This window comes from Cyrtonyx montezumae, unplaced genomic scaffold, assembly GCF_038088225.1.
Source record: "Cyrtonyx montezumae isolate F1298 unplaced genomic scaffold, pur_monq_1.0 scaffold_24, whole genome shotgun sequence".
NCBI classification, from domain to species: Eukaryota; Metazoa; Chordata; class Aves; order Galliformes; family Odontophoridae; genus Cyrtonyx; species Cyrtonyx montezumae.
In genome coordinates this window covers 8,792,888-8,806,933 of record NW_027071981.1, presented here as the reverse complement: position 1 = coordinate 8,806,933, position 14,046 = coordinate 8,792,888, and the positions used below count along the sequence as shown (strand labels likewise).

General features: G+C 45.0%; 2 protein-coding genes across 2 annotated transcripts; both read left to right on the top strand.

Moving 5' to 3' along the window:
* The first annotated feature begins 674 nt into the window (after nt 1-674).
* On the top strand, nt 675-1,565 carry LOC136050493 (ankyrin repeat domain-containing protein 9-like). Its single transcript, XM_065739399.1, has one exon. It carries the CDS (start codon nt 675-677, stop codon nt 1,563-1,565), a length of 891 nt encoding a protein of 296 aa, XP_065595471.1.
* An 11,252-nt stretch (nt 1,566-12,817) lies between these two features.
* On the top strand, nt 12,818-13,708 carry LOC136050492 (ankyrin repeat domain-containing protein 9-like). Its single transcript, XM_065739398.1, has one exon. It carries the CDS (start codon nt 12,818-12,820, stop codon nt 13,706-13,708), a length of 891 nt encoding a protein of 296 aa, XP_065595470.1.
* Nucleotides 13,709-14,046: the final 338 nt, after the last annotated feature.

The window sequence follows — 14,046 nt, the reverse complement described above, 5'->3', positions numbered from 1 at the left end:
GGATCTTAAATATCACTAATGCCTTACAGACAATCCATTAACATCAGTGTCTCCTAATTGGCTAGCCATACCATTATTTATAAAACAGGGAGTCTTTGCTAATAGTACAGCTACCAATCCCTTGATTTCACGAGTATATAACCCTCTGTATTACCAACCATAGAGCATTTTATGCTGCAATATATATTTTTACTATTTAACGAGCTTTGTGTGTGAGCAACATGCAAAAAACATCTGAAAATTACTATCACACTTACTGTGATGTATGAGCCGATCTCGTTAGACATGAAATGCAGACAGAAAACTACCTCACCTCTCAAGCTAATTTTAGTCTCTCCCTGCCTTCTCTCTAGCTGCGTATGTATAAAATCACTTGCAGTCTGACAGCGTTCCAGTAGCCCACACCATACAGGGAGCAGGATACACGTACAAACCAGCAGCTTGCATGGCATGGGTTAACTGAGCCTGTGGGATTGTGCTTACCTAAACAAAACCACTGCAGTGAGGGGAAAAAACAATGAACGGGTGGAGATGATCAGCCCATGCATTCAAGCTAGTGCAGTCCGGGCAGCAATGACAGCCTGAAGGTTGCAGCAGCATCGAGATCTGCATTCCAAGTGCACAGATCGTACAGTCTGGAGAGATTTTGCGTGGAGCTCTTTATTTGCTGAGCCATGGCCAGCAACCAGGCCAGCATGCAGGATGATCAAAGCACGCACTGCAAGTTCTTATCCTACATGTTCTACCAGGCTGTGAGAGATCATAAGCCTGTGTGGATGCTGGAAGACATGAGAACTATGGAGTATTTTTACTGGGAGGAGAATGCCAGCCTAAGAACATACTCACCTTCAGAAGCCCTTCTCTATGCAGTGGTGCATAACCACCTGCCTTACGCCCAGTATCTGCTGTCTCATTTTCCAGAGGAGGCTCTTAAGGTACCCGGAGAACACTTCTGCTATTGCCCATCCTCTGCTCCTCACTTGGCCATGGCAGTCACATATGACAGGAGAGATATCTTGGGGCTGATCATCAAAATTGCGCACGAGCTTCCCAGCTTAAACTCGTACATCAACAGGACTGGTTGCTTTCATCTGGAAGATGGGAAAACACCCCTGCACCTCGCCTGTGAGCTGCTGAGGTCAGAGATAGTCCTCATCCTCCTCGGCAACGGAGCTTCTCCCAGGATAGAGGACAGTAAAGGGCTTACCCCGCTGGACGTCATCCTGGAACAGATGTGGGACTCCAAAGTCAACATGGCAACAAAGAAGCTCTGCCTTGACTGCCTCTTGCTCTTCATGCCCAACCCACAGTTTAAGATGCGGAAAGTTCCACGAGATCATCCAGAACACTGGAAAGCTTTGCTAGGGGAAGAGAAATTCAACAGCCTGGTGGGGAACACACCTGCTTCTTTATATCTGCAAGCTATGCAGACTATTCTCCAGACTCTGCCTCCATCTCACTTCCCTAAAAGCATCCAGGAACTACCTATACCTCAGGCACTAAAGCCCTTACCATCCTATGGCAAAAAGCAATCGACAAAAAATGTGGTAAGTGTTTTTCCTTGACTTTATTCAGTGGGTCTTGGATTTTTAAAGGCAGTTTAGGGGATGTGGTCACCCACCCCTATGTGTATTTTATTGTGATTTTAATACTTATCTTGCTAGGCTATGCTGGAAAATCCAATATTTTGTGACAAGATGTTAAATGTCGGGGTTTTTATTTCTCATCAATTGCAGGCACGGCACTTTTAAAGGCAAAAGCCTTCCTTGTTTTCTATTATGTTGTGCATGTGAAGAGTTAACTGTAGCTGAGACTGCATTGTTTGCTTTTTTTTAGCTGTCAGCTGGTATCAATGCATCTGAATTCCCAACATAACTGTATCCTGTGTAATGCACCTGGGTAAAAATGAACAACTTGCACACTAGGATTTTCAAAGGGTGTAACTATGGATCTGCGTTCTACCAGAGCTAGGAAAAATACCACCTTGTACGAACAGGGTTCAGACATCAGGTTTCCTTTCTAACAATGATCCAGCATCATTTATTAATAACCAAAAAGTCTGTGGCTGATATTACAGAGACGTAGAGGCAGCCCTATAGAGTACATGATTTTAACGAGTTACTTAGCATTGGGTCATAGCATGGAGTGTGTATGTTTAGATAAGACCACCAAGTGTGTATTCCTATGGAGAAATTGGGACAGGCAGAAGAAGTAATGGAAAACATCCTATCTCACTCAGGAGTGAGGGGGTTAAAGACAGCTCCAGCCCTTATGCCTCCACAAAGTTGTGCAATGGGGAGAGTACCATTTTCTTTGCTGTCCAGTAAAAAACTGCAAAAAGTAGCAGGGCTAGTGGCAGCCCTATCCTTCATGAGTGACATTATCAGTGACCTGCGTTTTAGGGATGAATGTGTCTCCAAGAGAGATGTAGCTCACTAACTCGATTTAGCAGTGGGTCTCAGAGCCGCCTGTTTCCTCGTTACTCTAACCTGGGGTATGACATTGTGCATTACAAGTTTTCACTTGTTGTCAGAGTGTTTTTGTCACTCAAGTCCAGACAGAGGGCCTGCTTCTGAAAAAGATAAGTAGTTCCCATTGAATTCCCTGGGAACTGAAGGTAGTTTGTATGTTTGCAGTTTTCCTAGAGTAGGCTCTCTGTAGGGCTGGGGATGCCCTGCCCAGCCAGAGCCCTGTCTGTTCCAGGAGCTGCTCTTGCTCTCCTGGCCGTGCTCAGTGTCACCAGTGCAGTGGCAGAATCCCAGCTGGGGAATGTCTCTTATTTTGGACCAGATGTCCTTCTCTCTTTGTAAGTGTAACCCTCTGCTCCAATGAAGCGCTGTAACACATTTCCCCAGATCTGTTCTGAACAGCAGTGAATAAATAACTGATCTCTTTAAAGAAATGTGGTGCAAAATGCCATTTGACCCAAGCCCCAGTTTGAAAGGCTCTGGCTATGGAAGGATGTACACCAGACCTGTGCATTCAAATCTTGCTGCATGGTGAAGATCCCTCCACACATTATCTACTTGCGCCAGGACTGCTTTACCTGAGCTGCACCCTTTTGTATCAGCTCACAGAGCACTTCTGCATGGATTCTCTCTGCTTGGGGCACCACCAGTGTGTGTCAGGGTACTGATGGTGATGCAGGGCAAGGGGAAGATTTCTTGCATGCCTAGACAAGAGCCATCTGGAAGGTACTTTTGGAGACATGGGGACATTCCTCCCAGACACCTCTCTCCAGGTGCTGGGAAGCACTGCTGTGCCCGTGCCTGCTGTGCTGTGCTAGGTGATGATGCAGACTTGCTGGTGAGACAAAGAAAATGCCAGCCCAGCCCTAAGAGTGGTGAGCAGGCCAGAAAAGGGTTAACTCTCCTCCTGCAGTCCCACCTCCCCCATGGTGTCCTACTAGCCCTGTTCTCCTCATCCGAGTCTATTCTGCCTTGTGCAAGGGGGAGGGAGCAAATGGTGGCAGAGAAATTCAGGGTAAATCTTGGACAAGGTTTTTGTAGAGAGGCCGTGGCATGTGCTAGCAGGTGGAGGCTGTCACAGCTTCACAAAGCAAAGCAGAGCCAAAGGCAGATTTGCATAATAAGCAGTGGCTGAGCCCCTTGTGCCTTGGCAGCCCCCAGGAAGGCAGCGCTGGGGGCAGAAGACGAAGCAGGCACTGCTGCCTGAGGCTGCTGAGAGCAACTGTGCAGTGCTCTGCACCCCAGAGTGGGGCTGGGCCTGTCCCCAATAGCGATGCAATACCTCATCTCAGTGGGCGAGAGGCAGAGTAGGCTGGAGATGGATATTATTAGAATTGTAATTAGGCCCCAGGAGCAGATATGCCAGCAAAGGAGTGAAGGTAAATTATCAATCACTGGCTTGGTTGCATGAATGCTGTGTTGCTAATAATTTCAGAAAAGACAGGAGGGAGGGGAAGGTTGTTCATCTTACAAATTGAGTGACGCAGGTAGGGATTCTTGGCATTACTGACACTGGCACTTTCTCATAAGGCAGAGGGCTGTGCCTGGGGAGCCAGAGCAAGCCAGTGGGAACAAGAGCATCTAAAATGGTGCAAGGATTATTTATTGGCTGTAATAGCCAGGGATCATCACGAAGGTCAGAGTTCAGGAATTTAGGCACTCTGGTGGCTTTGTAGCACACGTAATGCTTTGTGTGCATGCACAAGTTTACCCTCTCTCCGTTAACCAAGGCAGAGGATAAGAGCGTATCTTTGTCTGCCTAGAAGAAGACTGCTGGCTGTTCATTGGCCAGCATGTAAAATCTTGGGTATTCTCAGACCAGCATCAGGCAGCTGTCCACACTGGAAAGATCATAGCAGAGCCCTGCCATTTCTGTTTCCCTGACCATTTTAACAGCCTCAGCCAGTCACCTACCTTCTGACCTTGATGTACAGTTCCACTGGGCTAGAATTTAGGGCATTAGTGCTCTGGTGCTTCTGCTACAAAACTTTTTGCATCACCTGTAGTGCCAAGAGCGCAGGATGTGTTGCCCCTCTGCAGGAGGATTTATCTTGCAGTGACCTGCCTGTTAGTTTGATATCCCATTTATCTTCCTACTCAGTACAGTGACATTACATTGGATACAGCCAAATCTACCTCAGCCCCATCTGCATTGATTTTCTTTTTATTTTTTCCAAGCCAGGTTATTAGCAAAAGTAAATTCTGTATCTTTCCCACTGTTCCCGCAACTGATTGTCAGCAGTCTTTAAAAATCCCTATATTTGCATGACAAATACATTAGTGACTTTGTTAATCAAAAAAGGTGCTAGGTGCTACATAGTGATGTTTACATTTTGCATATAAACATACCGAGTAAGAGTAGCTAAGATCTTCATTTCAGAACTTGGCAAAAAGAGAAAAGGGAGAGGGTGCAGTCTGTGCTCATCTTTGGGTTACAGACTGGCTCTGCAGGTTAGAATTTTTAATTTCAGTCTTGAGAAGTAGCCCTGTAAAGATCTGACGTGTATATGTGTTTTCCTTCAGTATGATTGAGAGTCATTTCAGTGAGCTCTGTGGGTGACTTTGGGTGTGTGCGTGTGTCACGCATGTGTGTCTGTGTCTGCCCTCTTCTGGTAAAACTCATAATGAACTAACAATACTTAAGACATCGTGTACTCAACAGTGACCAATGCCTTAAGAAAGCAGCCTTTCAATGAAATAAGTTTGTGCCCCAAGCTTTGTGCTGCTGTCAGGTAAGGATATTTCTTCTCTGGCAAAGAGGCAGCAGCTGTGCTTTTGAAACAGGCGTTTATCCCTAAGCACCAAGCACAAGGGCTTCTGCATTCCAGCAGTCATCCAGTGAAGGATTTGTGACAGTGGACACATTTTATTTCATTAAAATAAAGTATATTAAATGTGTATCTCCATCTTTTCTTTGGTCTGACAGCAAAATTTGGCCACCTATGACTTCTTAATCCTGTGCTTCTGTCTGTTTCTGCAGCACCATTAGGAGGGAGGACAGGCCAGAATCTGACCTCAGTTTCATCTCTTTACACCCGAAGTAACACTTTTTAAGTCAATTGCACCACTGCTGACGTTTGCCGGTATAAAATAAAACAGAATCTGTGCACGCATTCTTCAAGACTCCATTTACTCTGACTTCTGCTTATAAATAAAAGTGATACTTAATCCTCGAAAACATTTTTTACATTTTTCACACTTCGAATGTATACAGATATAGACATTCTCTAATAGTGACGGGCACTTTCCTGCTCCTTGCTCCCTTGGCTTCCTTTGGCTTTAGCGTGACAGGGACTGACGCTGTTGTTTACTGAATACGACTGAATGTTCCATGCCCAAGTACAAATGAATGTTCATTATATGATACAACTTTCTTACAAAGCCATACTTTTGTAATTTTGGTTTCTCTTTTTTAGGGAAAAAATCTTCCATGTAATTGTACATACATTACTCACTGCATGATTAAAGAGAAACAGATCGCAATGTGTGCTGGGAATAATATATATATATATACACACATATATATATGCCCCAATGTAATGGCTTTGAAAATTATTAAATTTGACTGTACTACCATAATAAACTTGCAGGATAATCTTGATGTGTCTTTTATTAGACAGTTGGTCAAAAGTACTGCCAGCTGCTTTTGCTTTGGTCCATTCTGGTGTTTGATGACTCCAAAGTGACTGCTGAGCTATGTCCTCCAAATTGTGATCAGAAGAACATAATATTTTCCAGGCTTGCAATATCTAGCTGTGCTGACAGAGGATGGCCCAAGTGATGAAGTGAACCTACGTTCCACAGACCTGCTGCTGCAAGGCGGAGCTGAATCAGAAGAGGCTCCCTAGGGGTGAATGGTAATTGCTCTTGTAGATTTTCATTCTTTAGGCTTGAACTCAGCTCACATGTTCCCTGACAGCTCTGCTGAGGCTGACCACCAGGACATTAGTGAGTGGCTCTGGCAGCTGATGGACAGATGAACTGATAGATCCATCTAAGCCAGATTCATCTAGCTACCAGTCTTTTTACAACTGCACTTAGTTGCAGCCCACACAGCAGCAAGCAGTAAGACAGGTATTTTAAAAGAGAGAAATATAAAGTATATATTCTCTTGTGCTGGGGAAGCGTTTTCAGAATCACACAATGCAATGACTGTAGTCCTGCCCACACCTCAGTTACCTCTCTGGTTGAGTTACCCCAGGCAGAGAAGTCTGATGCATTCCACACAAGCCAGCAGCTGTCTGGCCTTCTGGGAGCACACATTGCATTTTGCTACACCACCACCTCATCATGATGATGAATATACCTCATCATGATGATGAATATACCTCATCATGGTATTTTACCAGTATAGTAGTTCTTTTCACTATAGACTCGAAGACCAGGATTTGAAGAATATAGCAGAGCATACAAAGTCTTGAAATCCTTATTCAAGATAGATCTATCTCTGGTATTGGGACAAACAAAAGTTGGACAACCTTTCCTACTTTGTATCAAAACTGTCCAGATGAAGAACATTAATCAGGTTTTGTTTAAATTATACTCGACATAATAATTAGGCCCTCTTCATGAAAGAAGTACTTATAGGCTCTCAATCAGTATCGTTATGATGGTCCCGCTGAAGCAACTGCTGTCACAGTAAGATTGAAGGGAAAATCTAGATGAGATTTTAGAGCATCTCCTGATTCTGAAGCTTTCACTGAAGCAGAAAATGAGCAACTATAGGACAAAAATTACTGTTTCACTGCCTGGAATGTGTTAAATGGTGACACTATAAGCAGACTCTTTTCCTGAGTTTACAGGTCTTAGATGCTGTTTTCTGCTGCGATGCATATATTTCCAGACACTAAACTTCCCACCAATATAGCTGATTGCTCAATCAGATCTTTTTTCTAGGTGGTAGAACTGAGCTTCAGTGATAGCTGTTGGCTTTGGCTTATTTCTGTACTGGTAGGCATGGCGCAGAAGCCCTGCATGGTGACAGACTGGGATAAAATTATATTCTGTGCATAAACTGAGATTTGAGGAAAAGAGAAGTGATAGGAAGAGCTTTGCTTAAGTGAAATTTCTGTTTAAAGATGTGTTACGCAAGCACTCAGAAATCCACTTGCTTACTCAGATCTGCTGAACCTCAAGGCAAGGTAAGCAACCCAAACTGGGATCAGGGAGGACAAGGAGATTTTTCCTACTAAAATATCCATCTGTCTTTCACAGTTACCAAATTGTATAAGTAGATTTGTGCATTGTGCTCTTTGGAAAACATGAACTAGTTTTTAAAACGTCTCACACATCTTTTCACTTAACATCAATGAAAACATAAGGTACAAACCTAGACCTACACACAGCCCTTTTTAGACCCCTCTTATGAGTATTTAGCTTTAGAAAGCCCCATCCACCGTGGCATGAGCCACTGCCTCCATTGCTCCATTAACCCCAGAGGCAAAATCCTCTCTTTCCCTGCTTACCGGCTGCCAAAGCTGCAGTGTGGTCAGTAAAATCACTGTCATCCTTACATCTGCGCAAATGCTACCGATGATTATGACTTATTTGTTTGTTTGTTTGTTTGTGCATGCATGCATGTATGTATACATGTATGTATGCATGCATGTATACATTTTCGCGCCATGCAAAATCAAAGCAGAGACGGCGCAAAATGGCGTCGGAGCGGCCACAAGATGGCGTCGCGAGCCCGGCCCTTCTCTCAGCGGCCCCCGGGACTCGGAGGTGGTGCCACGTTTGGACGCTGTATCCGAAGCAAATGCCAATGAGCAAATCTAAAAGTTGCAGAGTTAGTCGTTTTTTCCACTCCTCTCCCCATCTGAAATGGTTGGTTTGTGCTCTACATGTGATTGTAACACTGCTGGCTCTGTACTTCCATACTACACTTGCTCAGGGGTGGGGTCCTCAGCCGGGCAGGGCTCTTATTTGACCCATAGGGTATTATAACGAAAGGAGTTCAGCTAAGGATGCACGGATACGGGTTGCCCATTTCCTAGAATCATAGTGGTTTGGGTTGGAAGGGACCCAAAGACCTCCCAGCCATGTGCAGGGCTGACCCCAGCAGCTCAGGCTGCCCAGGGCCCATCCAACGTGGCCTTGGGCACCTCCAGGGATGGGGCACCTGCAGCTCTGGGCAGCAGTGCCAGGTCCTCACTACCCTCTGAGTAAAGGATTTCTTCCTAACATCTAACCTAAATCTCCCCTCTTTTAGTTTAAAGCGATTCCCCCTTGTCCTATCAGTATCAGACTGTGTAAAAAGTCAAGCTCCCTCCTGTTTGTAAGCTGTCCTCAAATACTGGTGGTCTCCCTGGAGTCTTCTCTTCTCTGGCCTAAACATACCCAGCTTTCTCAGCATACCTCCAGAGGAGAGGTGCTCCAGTCTGCTGAGCATCTTCATGGTCCCCTCTGGACCTGCTCCAGCAGTTCCACATCTTTCTTGGGCTGGCAGCCCCAGGCCAGGACGCAGTACTCCATCTGGAGCCTTATGAAGGCAGAGTAGAGGGGGACAATCACCTCTCCCTGCTGAGACAATCTCCTCTTTGGTTGCAGCCCAGGATACCATTGACTTTCAGTGCTGCAAGTGAACACTGCTGGCTTATGTTCAGCTTTTTGTCATCAGAACCCCCTAGTCCTTCTCGGCAGGGCCGCTCTCAATGAGTTCTTCTCCTATTCCATATACATATCTGGAGTTGCCCTGGCTCAGGTGCAGTACTTTGCAGTTGGCCTTGTTGAACCTCATTTCTTCCTCTCTGAACAGAAGGCTGGTGGGACACTGGCAGGATATGAAGAAAAACATTTCCACTCTGGCAGAAGCTTTGTAGAAGGACAGGGAGGTTACCTGTGTGCATGCTTAACTGTTGTTGAAAGAAAAAGTACTGCTGAGGAGGCTGATACCCATCAGGAACAAGGAAAGGTATTGTCAAAGATGTATTTATTTGTGTTTCTCGCACATTTGATTAAATCTCAAATGGTTCCCTAGACAGTGGGAGCAAGCTGTATTGCTGACAGCTAACAAAAATCAGTATAGCTTTCTGGAGCTATAGCCCTCTGGTCTGAGGGTCTAACTCTTTATTTCCACTTCTGTCTGCCTCCAACCTAATCAGAAAACCTTCCAAACCAATAACAACAACAACAGCAAAAATCAGCTTTATATGCAAAGCCTAGAATAAAACATCTGTATACATCTCAGAAGACTTCACAACAGCCTGTTTTATTAGTATCTCTAAAATAACTTTTCTTTCCTGACTAATTCAGCCAGAAGCGCTCAGATAATCCTCATAGGACTGTTATGTGTATTTCCAATTAAGCAATTTATAAGCACTGGCTGCAAAGAGCTTTTTGTTCTTAAGAAAATTATTTCTTCATCAAGAACAAAACAAGTCTTTTTTTACTCCTGCTTTATCTGAAAGCCCTTGTGCCCCCTTCACATATGGTTTAAGTACTGAGTTATGTAGAAGGAGATTAATCATCTTGTATCCCAACAAGCAGGCAAGACATGGCAGCTGGGTCAGCCTCACAGGGAATAGGCTTTTCTGTGTTTGTTTTCAGAGAGAAGTCAGGCAGACAGACACTTACTTTCAAGCTACTGCCTTTGCCAGAGGCAACCCACACAGTCTGGTCTGCAAATGGGGCCCTCAGTTCCCTTTAGAAGGGAGCCACCCACTACGATCACCTTCCTTTCTTTCTCAGTAGCAGCAGTCTCAATGCACGGAGGTGACTGCCTTGCCATTGGTGACCTCCTGCGGGAATCTTCCTGCACTTCACCCCTTATCACCTCTTCAACTTCCAATGCTGCAAATCTATTGCTTAGGGGTATCTGGGGACACTGGGGAGGCAGAGGGGGAGACTGCCCACGGTACCGAGCAGGGTACCGAGCAGGGACTCTCTGCCAGCCCTCCCTATCCCTCAGATATCCCCCTTCTGCCCTACGGGGACAGGTCAGGGAGTCCACCACCAACTGCGGGGGATCTCCCTGGTGCCTTTCTCTCTGGCACTCTAGGGAGTTACTCCACCAGTCAATCTCCCGCTCACAGTCCCTGATGGCCCTCAGTCTCTCAACCGCCTCTTTCAATTCAACCACCATGTTAAGCAGATCTTCCACCTGCTCACACCTTGCACAGGAGTACTGCTTAGCACCCTCATCTAGTAGTAGCAGGCTCTGGCACTCCTTGCAACCAGAGACCTGCGTAGCCACACTTCTAGGCAGACCTTCTGTCTGGGTCGCCACAGCCTTCTTAAGGCAAGCCCTCTGTCTTGTAGAGACCATGGCACAAAAAAAATAAAAACAAAGAAATGAAAAAATCGGAAGTAAATGAATAAATAATAGTTTATAATAATATATAGATAGATATGAATTGTAATGCGATACTTCGCTGCCCTCCCTGAGCCCTTCAGGGATATACCCCTTCAGCCCTATTCAGCGGAGGGGTGAGGGCGAGGGCGCTGAAACCCTGGCAACGCCTATGCCTCGTTAGCGCCTCGTTAACCTCTCGCGAGAACAGCCGTTGGGACTCGCTGCTCTCACTCGGTTCCGGAGAGACTGGAACCTCCGGAGAACCGACGCTGTACTTCAATCAGCCGCTGCAGCTCCAGCTGTGCCGACTTCAGTGCAGTTGATTATGAGTACTAATAATGATTTTTCGGGATCAAGTGCTTAGATTTTGGATATAGAAGCAGTAAGATGTGTCTTTATGTGTCAGGTATGTTTCTCTTCTGGCCAGAAACAACATTTTGAGCTTAACACTATAAGAAGGTTCCCTAATAACTCAGAAGCACATTGTACTTCTCACAGAGTCACAATATCAAATCACTTTATGAGCCGAAATTGCCATCAAAACATGAAAAACGCATCTCCTCGTGAGAGAGCTAGAGAGTCTTTTGGTCTCAGCTAGAATGGCAAATGGTGTTCTGGGTAAAATCAGCTTTTTTTTTCCTTTTGACTTACCCTTCAAAATTTTTTCTTCTCCCTTGCACTTCCTTCCCTTATTCAAAACTGATTCTGCTCACCTTCCGCACTGCAGTTTGGCCAAGAAGGAAACCACAAAAAATATCTTAAGAGATGGGTGCATTATTTTTAACCACAGATCAAAATTCTAAGAATAAAACTTACAAACTCCTAATCTTCTTCTTCCTCAGTAAACCCTTCCAAGTTCATGTCTTCCATTTCTAATGGACCTATAACGTCTTACAGATATTATACTGTAAGAAAACTTAGAAGAGATGCACTGCCATCAAACATGTCATCGGCACCAGCTTTCCTAAACTACTGCAAAAATTAGGAGGTGTTTTGTTCATTTCTTTTCTATGCATTTAATTTTGGTCAGGTCCTTTTACCTCATCCTATAGTTAGCACCCCTCAAGCCTGTGGGCCTTGGTCATCTTACCAGGGCACCTCACAAGTCAGTTTGCTTAAGTCCATTTCCCCCTGTTATAACTCACTCTGACCCCAGTCCTGGAACATTACATATGAGAGATACTTAGATCAAAGCTCTCCATCTGCCATTGTGGTTTGGCCATTAACCTTTTGCCTATGTACCTGCTGTGCAAAACAGAGGCACTTCAGACATTTCTTTGCTAAACAAAGGCAGGCATTTAAATTGAGCAATATGCTTTATGACTCCAGGCATGGTTACTCCACATCCTGTTTGACTCTTTTCTCTGCAGAGATTAATGTTGGGATCTTAAATATCACTAATGCCTTACAGACAATCCATTAACATCAGTGTCTCCTAATTGGCTAGCCATACCATTATTTATAAAACAGGGAGTCTTTGCTAATAGTACAGCTACCAATCCCTTGATTTCACGAGTATATAACCCTCTGTATTACCAACCATAGAGCATTTTATGCTGCAATATATATTTTTACTATTTAACGAGCTTTGTGTGTGAGCAACATGCAAAAAACATCTGAAAATTACTATCACACTTACTGTGATGTATGAGCCGATCTCGTTAGACATGAAATGCAGACAGAAAACTACCTCACCTCTCAAGCTAATTTTAGTCTCTCCCTGCCTTCTCTCTAGCTGCGTATGTATAAAATCACTTGCAGTCTGACAGCGTTCCAGTAGCCCACACCATACAGGGAGCAGGATACACGTACAAACCAGCAGCTTGCATGGCATGGGTTAACTGAGCCTGTGGGATTGTGCTTACCTAAACAAAACCACTGCAGTGAGGGGAAAAAACAATGAACGGGTGGAGATGATCAGCCCATGCATTCAAGCTAGTGCAGTCCGGGCAGCAATGACAGCCTGAAGGTTGCAGCAGCATCGAGATCTGCATTCCAAGTGCACAGATCGTACAGTCTGGAGAGATTTTGCGTGGAGCTCTTTATTTGCTGAGCCATGGCCAGCAACCAGGCCAGCATGCAGGATGATCAAAGCACGCACTGCAAGTTCTTATCCTACATGTTCTACCAGGCTGTGAGAGATCATAAGCCTGTGTGGATGCTGGAAGACATGAGAACTATGGAGTATTTTTACTGGGAGGAGAATGCCAGCCTAAGAACATACTCACCTTCAGAAGCCCTTCTCTATGCAGTGGTGCATAACCACCTGCCTTACGCCCAGTATCTGCTGTCTCATTTTCCAGAGGAGGCTCTTAAGGTACCCGGAGAACACTTCTGCTATTGCCCATCCTCTGCTCCTCACTTGGCCATGGCAGTCACATATGACAGGAGAGATATCTTGGGGCTGATCATCAAAATTGCGCACGAGCTTCCCAGCTTAAACTCGTACATCAACAGGACTGGTTGCTTTCATCTGGAAGATGGGAAAACACCCCTGCACCTCGCCTGTGAGCTGCTGAGGTCAGAGATAGTCCTCATCCTCCTCGGCAACGGAGCTTCTCCCAGGATAGAGGACAGTAAAGGGCTTACCCCGCTGGACGTCATCCTGGAACAGATGTGGGACTCCAAAGTCAACATGGCAACAAAGAAGCTCTGCCTTGACTACCTCTTGCTCTTCATGCCCAACCCACAGTTTAAGATGCGGAAAGTTCCACGAGATCATCCAGAACACTGGAAAGCTTTGCTAGGGGAAGAGAAATTCAACAGCCTGGTGGGGAACACACCTGCTTCTTTATATCTGCAAGCTATGCAGACTATTCTCCAGACTCTGCCTCCATCTCACTTCCCTAAAAGCATCCAGGAACTACCTATACCTCAGGCACTAAAGCCCTTACCATCCTATGGCAAAAAGCAATCGACAAAAAATGTGGTAAGTGTTTTTCCTTGACTTTATTCAGTGGGTCTTGGATTTTTAAAGGCAGTTTAGGGGATGTGGTCACCCACCCCTATGTGTATTTTATTGTGATTTTAATACTTATCTTGCTAGGCTATGCTGGAAAATCCAATATTTTGTGACAAGATGTTAAATGTCGGGGTTTTTATTTCTCATCAATTGCAGGCACGGCACTTTTAAAGGCAAAAGCCTTCCTTGTTTTCTATTATGTTGTGCATGTGAAGAGTTAACTGTAGCTGAGACTGCATTGTTTGCTTTTTTTTAGCTGTCAGCTGGTATCAATGCATCTGAATTCCCAACATAACTGTATCCTGTGTAATGCACCTGGGTAA

Coding starts and splice junctions, on each gene's coding strand:
- LOC136050493 (XM_065739399.1), top strand. CDS start 675: ATGGCCAGCAACCAGGCCAGCATGCAGGATGATCAAAGCACGCACTGC.
- LOC136050492 (XM_065739398.1), top strand. CDS start 12,818: ATGGCCAGCAACCAGGCCAGCATGCAGGATGATCAAAGCACGCACTGC.